This window comes from Sodiomyces alcalophilus, assembly GCF_042370955.1.
Source record: "Sodiomyces alcalophilus JCM 7366 unplaced genomic scaffold ACRALscaffold_7, whole genome shotgun sequence".
Taxonomy (NCBI): domain Eukaryota; kingdom Fungi; phylum Ascomycota; class Sordariomycetes; order Glomerellales; family Plectosphaerellaceae; genus Sodiomyces; species Sodiomyces alcalophilus.
Window position 1 is genome coordinate 1,681,126 of NW_027263538.1, and position 23,578 is coordinate 1,704,703.

A 23,578-nucleotide genomic window follows, 5' to 3' on the forward strand; every position below is an offset into this window, starting at 1 on the left:
GGAGACTCGGGCCCCGGGAAACTGTTTTTGGTGGTTTCGTATATAGTGTTTTTATTGTTTTTAGTGTTATTATATCGTAACCGGAATTAAAACTCGAACTCGAAACTGAATCGTTATCTCTCGGACCTTTTCTTCTGGTGCCCACGTAACGCGACATTCTTCCAGGCCTTTTCCAGAGCCCTTCGCCCGTTATTAGAGGACTAACCAGAACCGTATCGTATCCAAAACAAAAGATCTCGAAGACTCAGACTTAAAACCGAAGACTTAAAGAACCGAAGACTTAAAGGCTTAAAACAGGATAAAGAAAACCGTGACCGTATCGTATTAATAACGTTAACAGGCCGTTCGTTTAGGCAGGCCGGAACTACCCTTGTGCGTAGGATTATGATCTCCCACGCCGATTATATCTGCCTCCGAGCACTAATTAAAGAAAGGCGAAGCCGTCACTATACAGAACGGCTCCGCTAGGGCCAAAATAAATAACCAACTAATAGGCTAGCCGAAGGGAGGGTCAGGCTCGTCACGGGTCCGTATCTAGAGCTAAGGGTCCCGAGGAGACGGTCGCCGGGCCTCTAGAAGGGTCGGTAGTGGTCCGATTAGGGGAACGAATAGCTAGATAGGCAGGCGGGCCTACGGTCGGCTCTTCTGGATCGTCTAGATAACCAAAAAGGGAAGGATAATGCAAATTGTGATTGTGAAGGGTGATAGGTGACGATCGTGAAAGATCGGACGAAAAAGCTAGCTAGATATAGTGGGTCTATTCCGAAGAATAGCCGTATATAAGACCAGATCTCTGGGACCGCGTACGTGGTCACGTGATATCCATAACGTCCAGACCCGGAACACGGGTCTGCCCCTCTATAATATATAGTTAAGGTAATTAAGGAAGTCTTCGGGGTCGTATTAACCGTCGGTTCCGCTTACCGCCTAGAAGGAGGCGATAACGCGGCGGGGAGCTTCGTTTAAATAGGCGTTAATAAAATACCACTTCTCGCGAGGGCTCTAAAAAAGATATTAATCGAGTAGGAGCTTTTCGCGAATCTTAGATAACCAGCTCGTATACTCTAAGCGTTTACCGTTAAACTTCTAGGGTAATAGAAGTGCTTTAGTCCTAAGGTTCGAAATAGGCGTTATATCGGGTATAGGCGTTAGGACGGGCGGCTAAGGGCCTTATATAGTCTTTTTTAATAATATAGCGAGATAAGGTATAGCTATACGTTATTAGTTTTATATCGCCTATAGTAGCTAGTTAATAGTATTCTATTATTCTTAGATCTAGGTGGTTAAGATCGCGACCTAAGTCTATAAAGGGTTAATAATCTTAATAATCTCCCTCCTCCACTCCGCGGCCTTAGGCGACTCGCCCGCTAGGCGTAACGGAGCGCCGGGAGGTAAATCGAAATAATAGTCTATCTTTATTAGCGTAGCGTATAGGTTTCGCTAAGCTTTAGATATATAAGCGGCTAGTTATAAGTTATTTATAGAGTAAGGCCGAATAATTAAATTATCTAAAGCTAAGGAGAAAAGAAGGAAAAGGAGAAATCTCTATAGGCACTTACGACCTAAATATAATATCGCGGCGACCTACTAGACGCGCGGTATAATTAGTCGGAAGATCTGGTGCTCTACCGGATTATCTCCACGGGGTTAGCCCGTAACACTCTTATAGTTTTATAATAGCTTCCTTTACTCCTTACTTAAATCCTATAATAATAAAGGAAAATTATATACTAGGTCTAAATAAACGATAGTATATATCCTTCGGATAAACGTGCCTCCGATATAGGGCTATAGCTTATTATTACCTAATAATAATAGCTTTCCTTTTATTTAGTTTAATAGTTCTCGATGCTTCGCGTTCACGTTCTGACTGGCCGGTTGCTCTGCTTAATCAGCAAGGCAAAAGAGTGACGTCGTCATGCTACTGTATAATTGGCTGGTCGACTTTTGATCGGCCTCGGGGTCGCGGAAACTTGGAGAATACGTGGTGGTTATTGGCCCAGGATGGGTATCGGTAGAAGCTCTCCCATAAGTTCCAGGGCGCCAACATTAATCAAAGCAACCAAGTCCTTTGGTGATGGTCAAAGTCAACGTAGAGAAGTGAGTCTCATTACGCTTAGCGAGGCGAGCGAGAGCAGAATGTCTAATACAACTCCAAGCGCCACGCCACCCGACGAGGATACCGGCTCGAAATCAGCAGAAGATGTCGCGCCCCAGAAACGCAAGGCATCATCTCCTACGTTAACTTCCCCCAATGCATCCCCTAAACGGCAAAAGATCGATGGCGAGTCGGAGGGTGCACTGCGGGAGGCTCAGGTGAACCAAGTGGCTAACGTCCCGACACGAGAGTCGGACAACCAGGATGCGACGCGCGAAGACCCTACCCGCCGCGACGCCGGCCGATCACGAGAAGCGCCGTCGAGGGAAGAGGAGAAGAAGCGCGGTAGACGGCTGTTTGGTGGTTTGCTAAGCACACTCAGTCAAACCGCGAGCAGCAGTTCCCAGCACAAGCGGCGCAGAGAGATTGAGCAGCGACAGCAAGAAAAGGCGCAGAAGCAGCGGGCCGAGGAAGAACGACGCCTCTCCGAGAGGCTAGCCGCGATCAATGCCATTCGGCAAGAAAGACAAATACATTTCGAAGAGAAAGTGGTTGGTGGAAGCCTCGACCCTCGTTTGGTTTTTCTTTTGGCAGTTTAGTCCTGGGGATCATCCGTCTGATTCGTCCTACGTGCTGCAGATGAAGACACGCCACGCGAACGTCCTAGCCCGGGCGCACTCTCTGCAGACCAGAGCAGAGCCTCGAATTGTGGGTGGAGACGGCCCTGAACGCATGCGAACGCTCATGATACTGACGAACCGCGCACGCAGTACTATCGACCGTGGAAGCTTACAGGGAAGCAAACAGACGCCATTGACGATCAAGTTTCCGCGGCCAAAGCAATTATATCAAGGGAAGTTGAAGATTTCAAACTCCACAAAGAGCAGTATGACAGGAGACACGGCCACCGCAGGCCTGACAAGGTGCCCAGAGGAGAGGAGAAGCCGGCGGAGATGGCGGGAGCCGCGGCGGATCCTGATAGTTCAGCATCCGGCCCCGCCCATGTCCCTGCAGAAGCTGCTAACGTCTCGCCGGACCCTAGCCGCAATGGGGACAGCCATGATAAGGACCATGACGAGTCTGGTGATGTCGTTGTCGAGGGCGAGGAGGATACAGTAATGTACTAATACCGCCAGATTGACGACCATGGCAGAGTTTTTGCCGCGGCCATTTCGTCCGCCAGTCAGGGGACGGTTTTTCTTCACAGCTTTCGCCCCTTTGTTCTAACCTGGTTCCTCTCCTTCTCTGTCATTCTGGTCTACATGGTTGCTTCGGAGGCGTAAAACATCCAATAGCGTTTCGAGGCAGGTGTAACATTGACTTGGACGTTCATGCCTCGGTCTTTTACCAATGGCGCAAGGGGAGGAGTGCATTTTACATGGCATCTGCCAGTTCTGTATGATACGCCGATATGCATGTCAGATGTTGATCTTTTTTTTTTGTGTGTTCCAGAGTCGTCCACTTCCTGACCACCCCGTCTTCGTGGACGTCCCAGGATCTTTGGCGCGCCGCTTTTATATGACCTGAATCAAGCGGTTTGTCCGAATCTTCAACTGCCGTAATGATATGTGCGACAACTGGCTGCACGAACCAAAGAAATAATACTCGCACCCACTTAGCGCGGCGTATAGCTTAAGTTTGAATCGAGAGCTTTCTGGTCTGTTTAGCGGTGTCCATGTCAGCAGACCATACTCAGGCTGGGTAGTACGAAAATACGAGACCTGCAGCAATCGAGCAGGTGAATGACGACGCAAGACCGACCGTTGAGTGGGGTTCTTGTGCAACGGAGCTCCGGTCGGTGTCGGGTTCCCCGCTTCCCCTCCGCTTCATATATTCGTACCGCTTGCTTTATATTGTCGGGTGTCGTCGAATCTGTAAGCAATAGGCGATAGACTACATGGTTGTGACGTTTTGACACAATCTCGGTTTTGCAGGCGTGAGCTGAGCAAATCTTCAAATCTTCAAATCTATACCATCACAACGCCGGATTCGCCTCCCTTTCCCGGACTATCCACAGTCACGATGGCGCCCACCAAGCTCGCCCCAAATGACCCGCGCGTCGAGCGAAAGACCATCGAGGTCCGCGGCAAAACGTACACGTACCTCCTGGGCAAGCCAGAGGGTACCGACAAGCCCAAAGACACCGTAGTCCTGATCCATGGCTTCCCCGACACCAGCTTCGGCTGGCGCTACCAGATCCCCTTCCTCCAGTCTCTCGGCTACCAGGTCATCGCCCCCAACATGCTGGGTTACGAAGGGACATCTTGCCCCGAGGACCTCGAGTCGTTCAGTTTCAAGAGCATGTCCGACGACGTGACCGCCATCTGCGCATCCCTCCTCGGCCCGGAGACCCAGATCATCCTCGGCGGCCACGACTGGGGCGGCTCCCTGGTCTGGCGCATCGCCCTATGGCACCCGGACCTCATCCGCGGCGTCTTCTCCATCTGCACGCCCTACGCGCCTCCGTCCCCGAAGCCGCTCGACCTCCGCGCGCTGGTCGAGTCGGGCCGCCTCGCGCACTGGGCGTACCAGCTGCAGTTCGCCAGCGGCGAGGTCGAGGAGAAGCTGACCACGCCCGAGGACATGCGCCGCTTCGTCTCGTGCGCATGGCTCGCCACGGGACCCGACGGCGAGCCGGGCCTCGACGTCCACAAGGGCATACTGTTCGACGTGCTCCCCAGGCTGGGCGAGTCGCCCGTGCTCAGCCCGGAGGAGGTTGACGAGTACACCCGCGCCTTCACCGCCAGCGGCCTGCGCGGGCCGCTCAACTGGTACCGCACCAGGGAGATCAACTATGAGGAGGAGAAGCCCCTCGCCGACAAGGGGCCCTTCAAAATCGCCGTGCCGAGCTTGTTCGTCTCGGCCGCCCATGACCCGGCTCTTCCGCCGTCCATGTCTGTTGGCATGGGGAAGCACTTTGAGGACCTGACCACCAAGTCCATCGTTACGACGCACTGGGCCCTGGCCATGGCTCCGGATGAAGTCAACGCGACCCTGAAGGAGTGGTTCGAAACCAAGCTGGCTGGGGAGGCCAAGCCCTCGTTGTAATTTGGGGTATGTTCGGGGCATTCGCTTCACGAAGCTGAACGATGGGAAGAGACCAAGAGTTGAATCACGACAGAAACGATTTGCGATTTGCGATTTGCGTGCTTTGAATTAGCTTTGTTATTTACTTGCCTAATGGAAAGTCTCACTCTGACTATATGGATCATCCCGTCATGCCATGATATATACGGTTTTAAGGCTTGTAGCTACACGGAGATGCCAAGACCCGTGGGTGCTTATAATGTCTGTTGCATGATTCTAGGCACGCACCATTCTCATCCTGACGTGTACACATCCTGCTTGCGTTATTTCCTTGCCAGGCAAGGGGTTCGCCGTAAGTGAGGTTCAGACTTCTATGTCTGAATCCTGGCACCCTTGACGCCCATAGCTAGACAATCTGGAAATGTCTTTCAGATGGGACCCTTCGCTCCCAAGTCACCTGCAAGCGGAGATTGAAGGGAATGCCATCGGGCAGGACGGGCGGAAATCAACCATAATGCGGTCTGTCCCCCGTCTAAATGTGGTATAGTCGTCTCGATCCCACTATGGTAACACTGCAACGGCCTTCTCCTAATCCAAGACTCCATACGATGCGCCGAAGAAGTATCCAAAAAGTCGACTCTGTCGTGCAGGTTGGAGGGCGAATGACCGGGTGTATATGCCTCCGAGTTCAGGATAGCGGCACCGTTGCACCTCCTCAGGAACTACTATTCAATCTTCTTTCCTCGTGATATAAGTTTCCTTGGCCCGTCACTTTAACGTGTACTTTGCGCCGTCGACGGTGGGCCCAGCGCCCTTGATCTTCTTCTTATTCGCCTTGCCGCACCCCGCGCACGAGTCGGCCTTGAAGGCGCAAGTCTGACAGAACGTGTGGCCCTGGTTAACGCGCGTCTTGCATTTGGTGCAGGAGCTCGAATACTGCGCGTACGGGTTCCGGGCCGCCTGGGAGAGAAGCTTGCTTTTTCCGATACCCGTCTGTCCCAGGGTAGCCGATTTCCCGCTCTTGCTGCCCGTCTTGCTGGTGGATGAGCTTGACGCCGAGGCGGGCGATCCGTAGTAAAACTCTGACTTCTTCTTGACGCCTGGCGTGGCGAGCGTCGTGGTGCCTCTGCCCAGTTTCAGGCACTTGGAGCAGACCATGATCTTCGGGCTTGGCGTGGTCAGTCGGGAGGGAAGAGGTCTCGCGGGTTGAATTCGGAATGGATTCTGTCGGTATCTGGAGGGACGTAACGGCGGCGGAATGTGTATACAAAGTAACTATGACGGAGGATCGGATCGGGATGACTTGCCACCGGATCCCACCTGATAAGATAAAGGATACGTGAAGCATCAGAAACATCACGTGACCTTCGAGGGCTGCGATTTCAAGAGGCATCTCCGCCAGACCCGCTCAGCCGATCATGAACCCAAGCACAACGATGAGACGTAATTTGCCATTGTCTACCGGTTTATACTAAAGCGAAGCTAGACCTCGGCAGCATTGTCGCTCAGCTAAACATTCTTCACGTCGTAGCGTTCTGCAGGTGACGGGATATTTCGAGGTTAACATTTAAAAATGCGTCAGACGCTGCGTATTATGGCTCTCGTACCAGCCGAGGCGATCCAAAGCAGCGGAAAGTTGGTTCAGGACGTGAATCTGCCACCTATACAACCACCGCTCTACTAGCTCCACACACCGACGATAACCATCCATACAGCTAACATTCGCCCCCCTATACAACGGCGCAGACATCGTCATGCGATCCAGAACCACACCCTCTGAACAAAGTTTTTGGGCACCGGTGGCCGATCAAGTGCGGCGAGCTCCTCCATTTCTTCGACGCCTGTAGTCACATCGATGTCCTCCACTTTGCGAGCAAATCGAGTTCGGTACCGCGCCTTGTGACCGAGGTACAGCACCAGGACGATGGGCAGGGTGATGTACGCAGCGAGGAAATCTTCCACGTTGAACTGGCCCGGGAAGAAGAGTTGGAAGCCGTTGGTCAGGGTGAGGAGGACCAGCAGAAGCAGCACGAACCACGTTGCGTAGGGTTGGAGCGGGGTCTTATAGGGGAGGGTATGCAACAGGCCATGGAAGTCCATGGCCTTGTGGAAGCGCAGGTAGGTGATTGCGACGACGATCCAGGCGATGTAGCCGCTGATGGTACTGATGTTCATGAACCAGGTGAAGACGGTGGCGCCGTTGTTGTTGACGTTGAGATAGGCGAGCAGACCGATGGACCATGTGATGAGAATGGCGACATACGGCACGCCGCGCTTGGTGGTGCGCGAGCAGATTCTAGGAGCCTGGCCCTTGAGCGACATGCTGTATAGCACTCGACTGCCCGAGTACAAAAAGGCATTGCCAGCCGACCAGGCCGAGGTCAGGATGGCGGCGTTGATGATGTGATTCAACACGCCGATGCCGGCTCGCTGGATGCCAATGACCCACGGCGATGCATTCGCGTTGGACTCGGGGTTGAGCAAGCTGGGATCGGTGGAAGGAGTGATGACGCCGATCATCAAGGAGCCCACGCCGTAGAAGATGGCGAGTCGGTAGATGAACCTGCGCGCCGCCTTGGGGACGTTGCGGCGCGGAGCTACAGTCTCGCCGGCGGCGACGGCGATGAGTTCGGGGGACGTGATGAAGGCGAAGCCGGCGCGTATGAAGGCGGCCCAATAGGCCAGGAAGCGACCCGTGTCTCCCCCCGTCATGTAGGGCTTGATGGCGCCAGGATCGTACCAGTACAAGAAGCCGATGCGCTCGTGGCTGGGGGCGCCGCCCAGCATGATGACGAGGCTGGTGAGAATGAGGCCGAGGATGGTGATGAGTTTGATACTGGCAAACCAAAACTCGGCCTCCCCAAAGACGGAGACGGCGAAGATGTTCAGGCCCAGGGTGACGAGGAGGATGATGGTGATCCAGACGGCGGCCGGCACGGGGGTGTCCCAGTAGTCGAGCAGGATGGCGCCGGCGGAGGCCTCTGCGGCGACGAGGATGGCGTAGGCGTACCAGTAGTTATACCCGGTCGCGAAGGCGAGACTCGGATCGACGAACCGCTCGACAAAGTAGGGGATCGAAATGCCCTTGAGCGGGAGGTAGGTCGCCATCTCGCCGAGGTTGTTCATGACGTTCCAGACGATGAGCATCATGGACAGGTATCCCATGAAGAGCGGGGCTGGGCCCACGAGGGAGAGGATGGCGCCGGAGCCGACGAAGAGGCCAGTACCAATGCTACGGAGACGGTCAGTGTACTGGAAGAATCGCGAGAGGGATCGCCTGGCCCCTTGCCGGCCAGGACGACTTTCTTTCCCGGGAGACCTACGCGCCACCCAGGGCAAGGAATTGGATATGCCTGCTCTTCAGGCCACGCTGGAGCTGATCGTTCGCACCGATGAGATCCTCGGTGCCATCATGTAGGCGGCGAACGTTGACGTCTCGGGCTACCGTGTCCTCACGCCCCCTCGACTCGATCTGGTGCGAGTCGGGCTTGGTGGTATTGTCGCCTTTTTCCAGTGCCATTCCTTCAGCCCTTCTATGGCCCAGGGGGGTAGTGAGTCGGTGCGTGGTTTGATCTTGGCCAGACGAAGGACAGCCGGAAAAAGACGATGGAAACGCGGGGGGAGGGTTCGAAATGTCCTGGGAAAGCTAGGACGAGTGTGAACCGCTGCTATACGAATACTTTCCTTGCCAGAGACATGACGGGCCTATGGCTATCTACGTAGTACCTTACAAAGTCGGGGCAGGTCAAAGAGGAAACGAGACGGGGCGGCTAGCCATGGAAAAAGGTAGCGCTCCCTACTACTGTACTTGGGTGGCGTTCTTGGAGAAGCTTATTCAATAAGGACTGGGGGCAGCCTTTGGTCCGAGGCTTGCTGATCATTGTTCCTATTTGTTTTTCCCGTCATTGAGAGTTTGAGGCCGAGGCGGCTTGTAATCAAGGAACGAACACTCAAGCTTTAGACTACCGATCATCCCCACGCTAGTCTGAAACAAGACGAACTAATGGAAGGTGGGGAGATGGAGATCTCCAATGAGGTGGATCAGACCCACTATCGTGGGGAAGCTGAATTAAAGTACCAGGTACCTAGGGACGAAGTTTTCAGCATCCTCTGATGTCACTCGTCAGTTTCGTCTCTCAACCCTCAACCTCCCAAGTCACTAAGAAGTCCCGGTAATTCAAGGCGGTCATGCATCGAAACGTTTACTGAAGTTTGCAAAATTGACTAGCCACACCCAGAGGCTTCGAAGTAATGACCTCAACTTTACCTGAGCTTTTGCGGTGCTGCTGTACTTCGCCGTGACCAGATACATACAGACTACAGCGGGTGTACCAGTTTGGTACGTTCGTGGTATCGTGTACACAATCACACTGTAAGTACAGTGGCCTACGGCGTACGGAGTAGTACGGGGTAGTTGGCCCGGTACGCCTCTTTGGCGGCCCTTGGGATTCCGGCAAGATATCTATCTGTCTGGCTGGGTACAGATCTTGTCCGTTTGAATCACATTGCTCTCACCAACCCTTCCACGGAACCCAAGTCTCCCGGACCACGTCGTTCTCGTCGACGACATAGTATACGTGGTGGTTTGACGCCGTGATGCAGGCATGCGCAATGTGAAGAAGCACCTTATCTCCCACCTTGAACACCTCGTCCACCGACGAGACGTTCTTTCTCTCCCCTGACCCCTCGGTACGAGATGGCTGAAACGCGAGGATGCCATGCTCTTGCGAAGTTCGCTGGACATACCACCCAGGCTTCCCCACGACGTTACCGTACCCGGCCCAGGAGCTCGTCTCCTTGGAGATGGCAATGGTGCCCGCGTTGATCAGCGCCTCGTTCCGTTCCGGGTACACGCTGCACACCTCGACGCAAAGTCGGAGGGACTGCTGCGCCGGCTGCACCAGCCCCGTCGAGACCTGCTGCAGGTCGTGGGCGGGGAAGTTGCCGGCGTGCAGCTCTAGCGTGACGTTGCGCGGCGCGGCTACCCGGAGGCTCCGGACGACGTGCGCGGTGGGCGTCGACCCGATGGAGACGAGAACGTCGCGGTCGGCTGGCAGCAGGCTGGCGGCCTGTAGCACGCCTTCTGCCTCGGTGCCGAGCGCGGCTTCCGCGGCGTCCTGGGAGCGGCCGCCGTACGAGTGGCCGGCGTGGGCGTAGAAACCGAGGACGTTGACGGCAGCGGATGCCTCGGCGAGCCGGACGAGTTCGGCGAGGCGGGGCGATGAGGGAGGGATGCCGGCGCGGCGGGTGCCGACGTCGATTTTGATCATGACGTCCCAGGGGCCGTGAGTCTTGCTATGTTTCCCCGCCGTGCCGGAGAAGGCTTCCAGGTGGGTGATCTGCTGCTCGTGATCGATCATGAGGACTATGCGGAGGGAGTCACGGAGTGCTGCGAGGCGCGGAATTTGAGAGGGGACGAGCGGGAGGCCGTAGAGAGCCTACAGCAGGGAATGGAGTTGAAGTCGTCCCGATCAGCATTGTATCCACCGGCGTCATCCCAAAGAATATCTAGAAAGCAAGTTTGCGGGTTTCGCGTGGTCTAATCGACTGCAATCTGAATTGGAGACGTATGGACTTTACCCACCTCATCTAGGATCCCTTCTTGAACGAGGGGTAAAAGACCCTCAATGTCAGCGACGGTGGACCCGACGATTTTGCGGTGCTTGCCGCCGCCGAGCATCATCCTGGTGACCTCGACAGACTAGACGATCGGTCGTAAGGTCAACAAAGAGTTCTCACGATTCAGAAGACACTGTATTTCAATCAGAGACACAGCAGGCATGCCTTTAGAGTCTTGACATGAGGCCGGAATGCGATGCCCATGGCATCGACATCCTCATGAAGCTGTGCAATATTACGCTCAACCACGGGCCTGCTAATAACCAGGGCTGGCGTGGGTAAGTCGGAGACAGAGGAACCAATGAATGAGAAGTGGTTGCGAAGAGAATAGTCCATGGCGACGAATGAATAAGGCCGCGAGACCTTTTTCCCTTTTCTATGGTGTTCGATGAACGGTTGATCGCAGAGGGTGCCTGAGCAGCTCGAGTTTCTGAAGGAGAAAATGGCAACAGAGGAGGAAGCCGATAAGCTGGGAGACCCTTGGAAGAATGATAGGCTCAAGTTTCCTCAAAATAGCTTGGTTTCAGTAGACCCACGATCGACGAACGACTTTTCTTATTCGTCGTCGGCATGTGGTTTTCACGGTTGATGGACCATAGATGCTCGCTTCTCGGACATTAAACGGATAGCCGATCATCAGGAGCCTTTGGACGTCGCATGTCAGAGGTTCATATGTATGCTAGACTCAGATTGTGTATTCGGGCTGCCGTGTTGCGTCTGTCAACCGAGATGCGTGAGCTTCACAGGCTCCATGTGTTTGCTCCGGATTTCAACTAGAAATGTCCCCAGCCACCAAGAACCTCGTAGGTACGAAGTACTTTGTATCGTGACGCGCAATTGAAGGTGTCCAGCCACGGCCCACCATACCACAGCCACTTCTAACGGTACGTACCGTACCGACAGTGCAATAGCTATAATTAGGTAAGCATATAGGCATGTAAGCCCCCTTAACGTCAGGGAATCGCATTCATGATGGACCCCCAGGATCCACAGTGCGGTAAGCCCAGGGGAGGAACCAATCTAAAAAAAGGAGGCTGTGCTTGAGACCCAGAACACCCAAACACCTCACCTTTTTTGTTACCTACCTAGTGTCGAACGGGCCTCTGCCTACTGCCTACCACACCCTCAATCATCTCCTTTTATCATACCGTAACAGCCAGCACGACCGCAACAACCGAAACGATCACGACGCGATTCCTACTTAACTTCTGAGATAATATACTTTGGCCGCTTTCTGAATCTGAATCCGACTCTCCTCCGTTGAACACCCACACGTTATTTCCTATTTCGCGTCTGGATGCCGCTTCCATCACCATCGTCACATTGACCGCTCCCCAGCGCTCACCAGCCTCCCGGCATGGCTGGCAGACCTACAAGAGGTCCTGCGGGACCTTCTCAGAACGATCTCCTGCTCGATCTGGAGAACGACCAGCCCGTGTACAGCGGAGGGCAGCGGTCGACCCTCAACGATGACGACTTGATGCGCACACACACCCTCGACCACGAAACGAGCCATGACCTCGGCCGACCTTCAGTTTCCTACGATGACTTCGTCGGCGGTGCCAGCCAGTCCAGGCAAACAGGCCCAAGACCGCTTCCCGGCGGCCCCTCCTCGCAGCCCTCCGATGCCCTCCATGGCCCTTATCTGGCCGCCAGCCGACAATACAGCCAGACCTCCGACCTGAACAACTACCAGAGGTATGCCGACGATTTCGACGACTATCCGACCGACGGCGACTCATACTATCAACATGGCGGGACGCCTCTTCAAACCGACGGCGCCGCCGATGCTGCGAGGAAGAGTGCCAGGAATCGGAATAGCGTTCTCGGCTTGGGCGGCGGCTTTCTGGGCAGGGTCAAGAATAGACTGGGCATGGGCCAAGGCTACTCTGAGATGGATCTGCCTTTGACCGAACCCGGTGCTGCTGGCGCCGCCGGCGGTGACGGCCGCGCGAGGGCCGATTCCGCTGGTATCGACTCCCAATCGGCGTCGCGTTCCAAGTTTGACTTGGGCAACTTCAGATTCGGCTTTGGCCGTAGCAAACCGGATCCATCCACCCTGGGCCCCAGAATCATACACCTCAATAACCCTCCCGCCAACGCCGCCCACAACTATATCGACAACCATGTTTCGACCGCCAAGTACAACTTTGCTACTTTCCTTCCAAAGTTCCTTTTCGAGCAGTTCTCCAAGATCGCCAACGTCTTCTTCCTGTTCACCGCTGCCCTGCAGCAGATTCCGGGTCTGTCTCCGACGAACCGATATACTACCATTATTCCTCTCGTTGTAGTGCTTATGGCCTCGGCTGCCAAGGAACTCGTGGAAGATTATCGCAGAAAACAGGCCGACAACGCCCTCAACACTTCGCGCGCCCGTATCTTGCGTGGCTCGAGCTTCGAGGAAACCAAATGGATCGACGTCGCCGTCGGCGACATCATCCGCGTCGAGTCGGAGGAGCCCCTACCCGCCGACTTGGTCCTCCTTGCCAGTTCCGAGCCCGAGGGTCTCTGCTACATCGAAACGGCCAACCTCGACGGCGAGACCAACCTCAAGATCAAGCAGGCCATCCCGGAGACCAGCACCTTGGTCAGCTCCAGCGAGCTAAGCAGGCTCGGCGGAAAAATCAAGTCGGAACAACCCAACAGCAGCCTCTACACCTACGAGGCCACACTCACCATGCAGACGGGCGGTGGCGAGAAGGAATTCCCCCTGAACCCCGAACAACTCTTGCTCCGTGGAGCCACGCTGCGTAACACGCCCTGGGTCCACGGCATCGTTGTCTTCACCGGCCACGAGACCAAGCTCATGCGCAACGCCACAGCGGCCCCGATCAAGCGGACCAAAGTCGAAAAGAAGCTCAACACTCTCGTCTTGCTTCTCGTCGCCGTCCTCATGGTTCTGAGCGTCATCAGTACCGTCGGTGACCTCATCATCCGGAGCGTCCAGGGCGACGCCCTCTCTTACCTCATGCTCAACCCGACCAATAACGCCCGCCAAGTCGCCGAGACGTTTGGTAGGGACTTGGTCACTTATTGGGTCCTCTTCTCCTCACTCGTGCCCATCTCCCTGTTCGTTACCGTCGAACTGGTCAAGTACTGGCACGGGATCCTCATCAACGACGATCTCGACATGTACTACGACAAGACCGACACCCCGGCCAACTGCCGGACCTCGAGTCTGGTCGAGGAGTTGGGCATGGTCGAGTTTGTCTTCTCCGACAAGACGGGCACGCTGACCTGCAACATCATGGAGTTCAAGCAAGCCTCCATCTCGGGTATCCAGTACGGCGACGACGTCCCCGAAGACCAGAGGGCCACCGTGCAAGACGGTGTCGAGGTGGGCGTCCATGACTTTAGCAGGCTCGACGAGAACCTCAAGAGCCACGAGTCGGCGCCCGTCATCGACCACTTTTTGTCTCTGCTGGCCACCTGTCACACCGTCATCCCCGAGCGAAGCGATGAGAAAGGGGGCAAAATCAAGTACCAGGCCGCCTCCCCCGACGAGGGCGCACTAGTCGAAGGAGCGGCCCGTCTCGGCTACAAGTTCACCGACCGGAAGCCCAGGTCCGTCTTCATTGAAGTGGACGGCAAGGAGCTCGAGTTTGAGCTCCTGGCAGTCTGCGAGTTCAACTCGACCCGGAAGCGCATGTCCACCATCTACCGGTGCCCCGACGGGAAGATTCGCGTCTACTGCAAGGGCGCCGACACCGTCATTCTCGAGCGCCTCAACGATGACAACCCGCACGTAGAGGCCACGCTGAGGCACTTGGAGGAGTACGCCTCCGAGGGCCTGCGGACGCTATGTCTGGCCATGCGCGAGGTTTCGGAGCAAGAGTTCCAAGAGTGGTATCGGATCTTCGACGCCGCATCCACGACCCTTGGCGGCAGCCGGGCGGAGGAACTCGAAAAGGCAGCCGAGCTCATCGAGCACGATTTCTTCCTCCTTGGAGCCACCGCGATTGAGGATCGCCTGCAGGACGGCGTGCCCGAAACGATCCATACCCTCCAGCAGGCCAACATCAAGGTCTGGGTGTTGACGGGCGACCGGCAGGAGACGGCCATCAACATCGGCATGAGCTGCAAGCTGCTGAGCGAGGACATGATGCTGCTCATCGTCAACGAGGAGACGGCGGCCGCGACGCGCGACAACATCCAGAAGAAGCTCGACGCCATCCGCACCCAGGGCGGCGGCACCATTGAAATGGACTCGCTGGCCCTCGTCATCGACGGCAAGTCGCTCACCTACGCGCTGGAAAAGGACCTCGAGAAGCTCTTCCTCGACCTCGCCATCATGTGCAAGGCCGTCATCTGCTGCCGCGTGTCGCCGCTCCAAAAGGCCCTCGTGGTCAAGCTGGTCAAGAAGTACAAGGAGGAGTCGATTCTCCTCGCTATTGGCGACGGTGCCAACGACGTCTCGATGATCCAGGCCGCCCACATTGGCGTCGGCATCAGCGGCATGGAAGGCCTGCAGGCGGCCCGGAGCGCCGATGTTTCCATTGCGCAGTTCCGCTATCTTAGAAAGCTGCTGCTGGTCCACGGCGCATGGAGCTACCAGAGGGTGGCCAAAACCATCCTCTACTCCTTCTACAAGAACATCACCTTGTACATGACGCAGTTTTGGGTTAGTTCGCCGCCGATATTTGTCTCCTTTCTTTGTCGTGTTGCGACCGTGAGCTACCGTGAATGACCTTTGCTGACTGAATACGCGACCACCTACAGTATACTTTCCGCAACGTCTTCTCCGGTACAATTATTTACGAGTCGTGGATCTTGACATTCTTCAACGTGTTCTACACCGTACTGCCCCCTTTCGCACTTGGCATCCTGGACCAATTCATCTCGGCGCGTCTGCTCGACCGGTACCCTCAGCTATACACCATGGGCCAGCAAAACCAGTTCTTCCGCATGAAGGTGTTTTGCGAGTGGCTGGCCAACGCCGTCTACCATTCGCTCGTTCTATACATCTTCGGCGAGCTCATCTGGCACGGCGACCTGATGCAGGGCGACGGCAAGATGGCGGGCCACTGGATCTGGGGCACGGCCCTGTACGCGCCCGTGCTCCTCACCGTCCTGGGCAAAGCCGGCCTCGTCACTAGTAACTGGACCAAGTATCATGTCATGGCCATCCCCGGCTCCATGGCGATCTGGTGGGTCTTTGTCGCGGGATACGGTATCGTGGCGCCCATGACGAATCTGGTATCGCCCGAGTTTCACGGCGTCATCCCCCGGCTGTACTCGAGCCCCGTCTTTTGGCTGCAGACGTTCTCCCTGGCCATCTTGTGCCTCCTGCGCGACATTGTCTGGAAGTATGTCAAGCGCATGTACTGGCCAGAGCCGTACCACCACATCCAAGAGATTCAGAAGTACAATATCCAAGACTACAGACCTCGGTATGTCCATTCCCCTTTTTTCTCCCTTTTCCCTTTGTCCCTTTCCCGCCACACAAAGTACGAGATGGGAGACTTACCTTCCCTCTTTCCAGTATGGAGCAATTCCAAAAAGCCATCCGCAAGGTGCGCCAAGTTCAGCGTATGCGGAAGCAGAGGGGCTACGCCTTTTCGCAGGCAGACGAGAGTCAGACGCGGTTGTTGCAGGCCTACGACACGACTCAGCACCGGGGCAAGTACGGCGAGATGGCGAGCTCGCGTCCCCAACGCCAGGGCCCGAGCGGGAGCCTGGGCATCTAGGACCCTTGTCTCTGCCTTTTGGGAGGAAAGTGCCTGGAGATCTGGGAGGGGCCTGCGAGACGTATTGTCCGATGTAACATGTCATTGGTAGGGGAATAGGATGACAAGGAGACAGGTCGGCGGCTAGACGTGGTGTTCCACATATACTTTGACTTCATTCCTTTGCATTCTTATCTTTTTCCCTTTTTTCCTTTTTTTCTTGTTCCTACTGATAGCATGAGTTACAGTCCTGAACTGGCAGGCTGGCGAGCGAAACCGGGCGAACTTGATGGCGCGAAGGACAACGGCTTGGGGAGCTGGCCCCTATTGGCGTTTTTTCTTTTCGCTTGTAGATTGGTATCGCTTTTCGCGACTGCTGTGTAAAAGAAAATCGATGGGTGAAATGAGATGAGGTCCCACTCTCCTGTCTGACACGCTGTGAAGTGAAGCCCGTGTTTCTTGCGATAGGTGGACAAATCTGGTGATGAGCGGTGCTCGGGTAGGAGGAGTTGGGTTTCACTTGGGATGGTTTGGTGGACCGAGCGAGGGCCATGGCGTGATAGTGACGACGACGTTGCTTACGATGCGGGCAGGTCCCAAATCGACGGGCAATGGGTAGCCCTCGCGTACGTTGTAGGTACTTAGGCCCTCAAGACGAGGGTCACGATCGAAAATTTTCTAGGGTAGAGACGAAAATAGAATCATGAAGGGGAAAGAATCCCGAAGCAGGCGGGTATCGTGGACGTTGGGCGGCTAAAGAGTCGACTTGTGTGGACGAGAGATATCTCCAAGGGGGGACGTGTTTGATAATATCTTGGCCTCAGTTCTGTCTTGGACGGTGAGGGAGGTTGGGATGTGTTCTTTTTTTGGCAACCAACGTGCATGGGGCGGCTCATCCACTCATCTGGAGAGCATTGCGTGGGGTAGCACTTTACACGACTGTTGGATTAGAATGCAGGACCAGAATCACAACTTTCCCCTGCAGCATTGGTATAGATTGGTATAGGCAAGAGAGGGCTGCAGCGGCGTTGCGACGTTGGGAGGACTCATAATCACGAGGTCTTCGTAATCTATGTCCTGTCACAAGTGGGTCAGTATCTGATTAGCCAATGGGATATTACGGAGGACTGTGGAGTCTTTTTATGCAGGTGCCGTGAAGTTCTGGGCCAATCCGACGTTTCTCAAGGGACCCGACGTAGAAGTACAAAGTACAACGTGATAATTAGCAGATTTTGCTGTATTCGCAGTAACATATTCCAATTGTCGATAAATCTAAGGGGGGAAGGAAGATAAAGGCAAGGAAACAAAGCTTGTGAGACGCTTCTGTTAGAAGCTCCGACAAGCACGTTCAAAGGGTGATCATCTCCGCATGGTGGAGTCGGACTCGTCTTTTTGTCGCGATTATAATTCGACCGGGTGTTTCTGACTGCAATTGTCCAACAATGCGATCGTCAAGTATGTATATCCACGGGCGGCTATTCGGAAGGACTGAATCCCGGTTCGGACATATCGGGCAGCCTCGCGATGAGGAACAAAAGCTATCCATGGAGTATTATAATCATTGGATCGTGGGCCCAGGGACTTGTTTTGCGCCAGGGGTTCTTGCTCCGTAAGATCGTCACGCCTTTCCCGCTAAACATCCGTATCCCCGCTTCCCTGATCGGCGGCTGTTCACTTTCGTCATAGCCTGCGGACGTTGCTCGAAATGGAGCACGCCTTCCGTGGTTGGAGCTTTCCTCCTAGAGCTGCAGTCCTGGTCCGACCGACCACAGCGCCTCGACGCTAGCTCCTCGGCATCCTCTCACCTTTTCAATGGGCAGTGAGTAGCTTTACAATGTACGGTGACTTCTGAGACAGTGTCACTTGGTGTCTTTGGCTGTATCACTTTGCGTCAATGTTGTGGAAATTAACGCCGTGTCAAGCTTTGCCTGAGTCCAGGCCGGCTACCGGTGAAAGGACAAGGACATGGTACTCCAGCAGAGTTGTACAACGTACGTTGTATCTACCCTGGTTATCGGACAATTAGAAACGGCAATTCAAGGTACTACCGTACAACTGCCGATGCGGGCTCTATCTCCACCCCTTTTTTCTTTCTTGGCAGCGGGCCTCTCCCGACGTCACGTCTCGGAGCCATCTTCCCGGGCAAGAAGGCGTCTTGTTATTTTGCCTACGTTGTACGTTGTACGTTGCACGGACACCACATCTCGTTGTACAGTACAATCTAAACGAGTCTAAAGACTGATATCTGGGACGTGTACGAAGTATGCGCTCTTCCCAGATTGGGTCGTTACTATCGGCATCTTCCCCCCTATCTATGATGGGCCGAGAATCGGAGAGACCTACATAGGGAAGTGTGTCTGACAGTGCAGTGCGCAGGGTTTGTACAGAATGACCGATGTCTCCTATCCTTGTTTACATCAACGTTGTACCTACATATAGGCTGCTGAGTTAGGTAAGGGGTTATCTCCTAGACCCTTCACCCTTCTTTATACTGTATCCCACCCGCCGCAATGGACGGTGAACCCTTTGTGACGCCCCACGTCGATGCAGGCCTCCGAAAAGGTCCGAGATACGGGTCGTGGACGCGTGTGTGCCAGTGTGGTTCCAGTCAAAAGGTGACTCGGCCAGACAATCTTAGGTTTCTATTACCAGCTATTCGGATGGTGACCAGACATCAGCATTCTTTTCATGTCAATGTCCAACTCGTTTTTACACTCTACCCACAGTCGAGTAATGAGGGTGGCCGCGTCAGTATGAGCATTGTACACCCATGCAGCGTACCTACTGTAGTGTACTCCTAGCTGGTTCTACAGAAATGTCTCACCTCTGCAGATTCTTATTTCTGGGTCTTAACTTCTCAGCCTTGGTTCCCCTTTGCTCCCACTTTTTATGGGTACCTATCTACCTGACTACCTAGGCTGGGCAATGTGTACTAAGTACGTTGTAGTACTCCAAGACTTGCATACCATTGACAGGTAAAGACCCAATTGATCACAGGTAAGACGAGACAAGCCACAATATCCGCCTACGAAGGGCCCTGGCCCCAGCCCCTGGGCAGGCGGGCCCCTGGAGTTCCTAGAACCAACCACCTAATATCAATTCTCCCCCAGCAAGGAAAGCCGATTGATGCCGTCTCCCGTTGTCTAGGTAGCTTGTTGTAAGTTTGATATGAGCCACGTACTTTTCTTCAGAACTCTAACCCGTACGACTTGGAGGTTTCATGGAAACTATCGCTCTAAACATAATACTTCGATGTCCATACTATGTGCTCCGTACTTGCCTGGTACCTACTACCCTTGTCATGGAAGGTACGTTGTACCTGTCACAGAATAAGTGAGATCATCATGGTGTGACGTTAGCCAGAAGGTAACAGATACTTCCGGCGCCAATAGCCACGCAGTAATACAGTATCAGAATCACGTACCACGAACTTTGTAGTACCTTTTCACAATCGAGTCCACGGTAGGTTTCCCAATATAATTTTGCACATGACCCCATCTTGGGCAGGGACCATAAGGTGAATGTCGTCAGTGTCACCGGCTCCAATCGTCCAATGCTTCCCCCACCTTACTCACATTATCCTTGTGGATGGTTATCCCACTTTGGGTTCTGGCAGAAGCATGGCATGGCATGATGGCATCTCACAATGCTTTCCTGGGCATCTGCACAATCAGCTCGGTCCATTTCCCCCTTGGGGCCCCCTTCTCCACCGACTTGGTAACCCAGCCGCGCGACTGAGATCCCAGCGAGGGAGGGAAAAGATATAAGTAGGTAGTCCTGCACGATTCCGACATCTCTGCCCGTACGCATGGAACGCCGTCATTCTGTCTCAGTGCTAACTTTTCCAAGTTCCAACTCCAGGCGGGCGGAATTGGCTAATCAAAAGCCAGTCTTCACTCCTTCAGTCCTCCGAACATAATACATCTTAAAAAGGTTGAAGCCACATACACCTTCTATTCGGACGAGGATCCGCGCCCCTCATGCACGCCTCGCCCCTCCTGGCCGGCCTCGGCATGGCCACCCTCGCCGTGGCCCAATGTCCTTTCGCCAATCCGGGTGCCGCTCTCAAGGCCCGATCCGACAACGCATCTGTCAACTCTCGTGCCCACATGCTGCAATATGAGGTCGACGACTCGGATGTCTACATGACCTCAGACGTTGGCGGCCCTATTGCCGACACCATCAGTCTCAAGGCGGGCACGCGCGGCTCGACTCTGCTCGAGGACTTTATTCTCCGCCAGAAGATTACTCGTTTTGATCACGAACGGGTTAGTAATTGTCCCCCAGGGCATCCTGACCTTGATATTGGTTTTTCCTGCCTTCCATTTTTCTTGTTAGGCGTATCGAAATCTGACATGGTCTTGTTGAAATGTGAATAGGTCCCCGAGCGCGTCGTCCATGCCCGTGGTGCAGGTGCCTACGGAACCTTTACCAGCTATGGCGACTATAGCAATATCACCGCAGCCTCCTTCCTCTCGGAGAAGGGAAAGACCACTCCGACTTTTGTCCGCTTCTCGACCGTTGCCGGCTCACGAGGCAGCGCTGACACAGCTCGCGATGTCCACGGATTTGCCGTTAGATTGTAAGTTGGGTTCTTATACTTATGCTTCGCACCCTTTGCCGCCCTTTCTTTCCCCTACCGCCAACTTGAGATATGCTGACCGACCTGCCTAGCTTTACTGATGAAGTAAGTTAGCCGAGACCAAGGATATCGGATAACAACAGCTTACCTTGCGTTTCTTTTTGTTAGGGAAATTTTGACATGGTTGGCAACAATATCCCCGTGTTCTTCGTCAACGATGCTGCACAATTCCCCGATTTGATCCACGCCGTCAAGCCATCTCCGGACAACGAGATCCCCCAGGCCGCCACGGCACATGATTCTGCCTGGGACTTCTTCAGCCAGCAGACCACTACCCTCCATACTCTCTTCTGGGCCATGTCGGGGCATGGAATTCCCCGGAGCTACCGTCATATGGTGCGTTGACTTCCCAGGCGGGATGTTGCTAGACCCCAGGGCCCCAACGAGAACGCAAAGTTTTCTAACCGAGATCTAGGACGGCTTTGGTGTCAACACATACCGCTTTGTCAACGACGAGGGTGAATCTAAACTCGTCAAGTGGCACTTCAAGACGCAGCAAGGCTTGGCCAGCTTGGTCTGGGAGGAAGCCCAGATCGTGTCCGGAAAGAATCCCGATTACCATCGCCAGGATCTGTGGGATGCCATTGAGTCTGGCAATGGCCCCCAGTGGGAGGTCAGCGTGCAGATCGTGGACGAAGAAGATGCCCTAGCCTACGGTTTCGATCTCCTAGACCCCACCAAGATCCTTCCCGTGGAGTATGTGCCACTACAGCCGATCGGTCGCCTGAAGCTCGATGCCAACCCGGTCAATTTCTTTGCCGAGACGGAGCAGATCATGGTGTGTTCTCACTCGTCTGCCACAACGTAAGCCAAGTCGAGCTGACCCGATACCCCCAAAGTTCCAACCGGGCCACGTCGTCCGAGGCATCGATTTCAGCGAGGACCCCCTACTGCAGGGTCGTCTCTTCTCATACCTTGACACCCAGCTGAGCCGTCACGGGGGTCCCAATTTTGAGCAGATTCCCATCAACCGACCCATCCCCAGCGTGCACAATAACAACCGCGACGGGCCGGGCCAGAACCTCATCCACCGCAACACGCGGCACTGTAAGTGTGATTGGGAAGTCGGGAGATTTTGTTGTGTTGACTTCTAACGGCGGATCAGACTCTCCGAACAGCCTGAACAACGGATCTCCCAGACAGGCCAACCAGACTCATGGGAGGGGTTTCTTTACAGCACCCGGACGGACCGCCGAAGGTCACCTCGTGCGTGAGCTATCGGAAACCTTCAGTGACCATTGGTCGCAACCTCGGCTCTTCTACAACTCCCTTTCGCCCTTTGAGCAGCAGCAGTTGATTAATGCGATCCGGTTCGAAACGTCCAACCTCCAGTCGGATGATGTCAAGAGGAACGTCCTCACCCAGCTAAACAGAGTGAGCAACGACATTGCCAACCGCGTTGCCTCCTCCCTGGGATTCGATGCGTTGGAACCCGACGAGCAGTATTACCACAACAACCAGACCAGCGGCGTTTCCGCTCACGGCGAACCGCTACCGAGCATCGCGACGCTGAGGGTCGGCGTTCTGTCGAGCGTGAACTCGCAGGAGTCGCGACAGCAAGCGCAGGCGCTGAAGGAGCAGTGGGCGTCAGAGGGCGTCTTTGTGACGGTGGTGGGTGAGAGGCTAGGCCAGGGCATCGACATGACCTACAACCACGCCGACGCGAGCGCCTTCGACGGTGTCATTGTCGCCGCAGGGTCCGAGGCCCTGTTTAGCAAGGACAATAGTTCCCCGCTTTACCCGGCCGGCCGCCCCCTGCAGATCGTCTCGGATGCGTATCGGTGGGGCAAGCCCGTCGGAGAGCTCGGGACGTATGGGGATGTGCTTTCCAATGCTGGTATCCCCGACTCGCAGGATGGTGTCTACACCAGAGCAAACGCGGACGACGAGTTCGTCCAGCAGTTTAGCGAGGGGCTGGCGACGTTCAGGTTTACCGACCGGTTTTCCATGGACGACACTGACGCCGGTCGTTCGTAATGATAACGCGAGGGATGAAGAGGACGCTTTTCGATGCCACTTGGCACTTCTGGGCACTGCCCTTTGAATTTGACATGAGAATTTCGTTTTTAATTATTCCTCTGTCTGATATGAGGCACGTTGATGAATACGTTCTAATACCATATTTTCTTGCCTAGCCCCTGAGTCCGTGAATCCTTTCTAGAACTACTCATATATGCGGTTTGATGTTAAAGAACCCGATGCTTTACGGTTCCTGAGGAATGCCGAGACTTTGAAGTCTAGTTAAGATGAGTAGAGCCAGTCTTTTGGCTGGTTTCAGCGGTGAAGTCAAATGCTACTACGTCTTTCTCAATGACAGGGACTCCATTCCGAGTGATCCTGCACACGAAACTGCCCGGCAAGTCGTCCCTATAGAACCTTTGATGTTGAATTTTCGCCATGTCATCCTTCCTACCGCTTCCCTTCTCTCCAATATTCGGGCGAACGGACTGCCAATGAATGCATACCCGAGGCCCATCCGGGCCTCGAGACTCGAAGCCACAGAACGCGTAAGCTGGCGTGCGACTG

At 54.6% G+C, this 23,578-nt stretch overlaps 8 protein-coding genes across 8 annotated transcripts; 5 read left to right on the forward strand and 3 right to left on the reverse strand.

Moving 5' to 3' along the window:
- Positions 1-1,987: 1,987 nt before the first annotated feature.
- Positions 1,988-3,656, forward strand: ACRALDRAFT_1077481 (uncharacterized protein). Its single transcript, XM_071018648.1, has 4 exons — positions 1,988-2,100; positions 2,160-2,649; positions 2,738-2,806; positions 2,869-3,656. Exons 1-4 carry the CDS (start codon positions 2,078-2,080, stop codon positions 3,223-3,225), a joined length of 939 nt encoding a protein of 312 aa, XP_070872502.1. The 5' UTR covers positions 1,988-2,077; the 3' UTR covers positions 3,226-3,656.
- Positions 3,657-4,120: 464 nt separating this feature from the next.
- On the forward strand, positions 4,121-5,146 carry ACRALDRAFT_2029300 (uncharacterized protein; the record flags this gene model as incomplete). The annotated part of the gene is made up of 1 exon (XM_071020582.1): positions 4,121-5,146. One exon carries the CDS (start codon positions 4,121-4,123, stop codon positions 5,144-5,146), a length of 1,026 nt encoding a protein of 341 aa, XP_070872503.1.
- Positions 5,147-5,893: 747 nt separating this feature from the next.
- Positions 5,894-6,283, reverse strand: ACRALDRAFT_1072046 (uncharacterized protein; the record flags this gene model as incomplete). Its single annotated transcript, XM_071017925.1, has 1 exon — positions 5,894-6,283. The coding sequence occupies one exon, from the start codon at positions 6,281-6,283 to the stop codon at positions 5,894-5,896; it is 390 nt and encodes a 129-aa protein (XP_070872504.1).
- Positions 6,284-6,741: 458 nt separating this feature from the next.
- Positions 6,742-8,645, reverse strand: ACRALDRAFT_1051960 (uncharacterized protein; the record flags this gene model as incomplete). Its single annotated transcript, XM_071015707.1, has 2 exons — positions 6,742-8,357; positions 8,449-8,645. The coding sequence occupies 2 exons, from the start codon at positions 8,643-8,645 to the stop codon at positions 6,878-6,880; spliced, it is 1,677 nt and encodes a 558-aa protein (XP_070872505.1). The 3' UTR covers positions 6,742-6,877.
- Positions 8,646-9,375: 730 nt separating this feature from the next.
- Positions 9,376-11,189, reverse strand: ACRALDRAFT_2126225 (uncharacterized protein). Its single transcript, XM_071023913.1, has 3 exons — positions 10,910-11,189; positions 10,710-10,826; positions 9,376-10,563 (listed from the first exon to the last, which is right to left on the reverse strand). Exons 1-3 carry the CDS (start codon positions 11,078-11,080, stop codon positions 9,637-9,639), a joined length of 1,215 nt encoding a protein of 404 aa, XP_070872506.1. The 5' UTR covers positions 11,081-11,189; the 3' UTR covers positions 9,376-9,636.
- Positions 11,190-11,878: 689 nt separating this feature from the next.
- On the forward strand, positions 11,879-16,903 carry ACRALDRAFT_2036849 (uncharacterized protein). The gene is made up of 3 exons (XM_071020814.1): positions 11,879-15,365; positions 15,464-16,134; positions 16,227-16,903. Exons 1-3 carry the CDS (start codon positions 12,102-12,104, stop codon positions 16,429-16,431), a joined length of 4,140 nt encoding a protein of 1,379 aa, XP_070872507.1. The 5' UTR covers positions 11,879-12,101; the 3' UTR covers positions 16,432-16,903.
- Positions 16,904-17,482: 579 nt separating this feature from the next.
- ACRALDRAFT_212451 (uncharacterized protein) lies at positions 17,483-20,148 on the forward strand (the record flags this gene model as incomplete). The annotated part of the gene is made up of 21 exons (XM_071023885.1): positions 17,483-17,489; positions 17,559-17,611; positions 17,741-17,804; positions 17,867-18,079; positions 18,142-18,229; positions 18,268-18,306; positions 18,344-18,391; positions 18,437-18,616; positions 18,673-18,693; positions 18,780-18,807; positions 18,882-18,972; positions 19,008-19,025; positions 19,082-19,106; positions 19,142-19,201; positions 19,243-19,303; positions 19,386-19,548; positions 19,626-19,731; positions 19,770-19,817; positions 19,849-19,872; positions 19,918-19,958; positions 20,027-20,148. The coding sequence occupies 21 exons, from the start codon at positions 17,483-17,485 to the stop codon at positions 20,146-20,148; spliced, it is 1,500 nt and encodes a 499-aa protein (XP_070872508.1).
- On the forward strand, positions 20,010-23,230 carry ACRALDRAFT_2036851 (uncharacterized protein). Its single transcript, XM_071020815.1, has 8 exons — positions 20,010-20,177; positions 20,260-20,678; positions 20,790-20,992; positions 21,085-21,097; positions 21,161-21,388; positions 21,468-21,830; positions 21,892-22,099; positions 22,158-23,230. The coding sequence occupies exons 2-8, from the start codon at positions 20,391-20,393 to the stop codon at positions 23,027-23,029; spliced, it is 2,175 nt and encodes a 724-aa protein (XP_070872509.1). The 5' UTR covers positions 20,010-20,177; positions 20,260-20,390; the 3' UTR covers positions 23,030-23,230.
- The last annotated feature ends 348 nt before the right edge of the window (positions 23,231-23,578 follow it).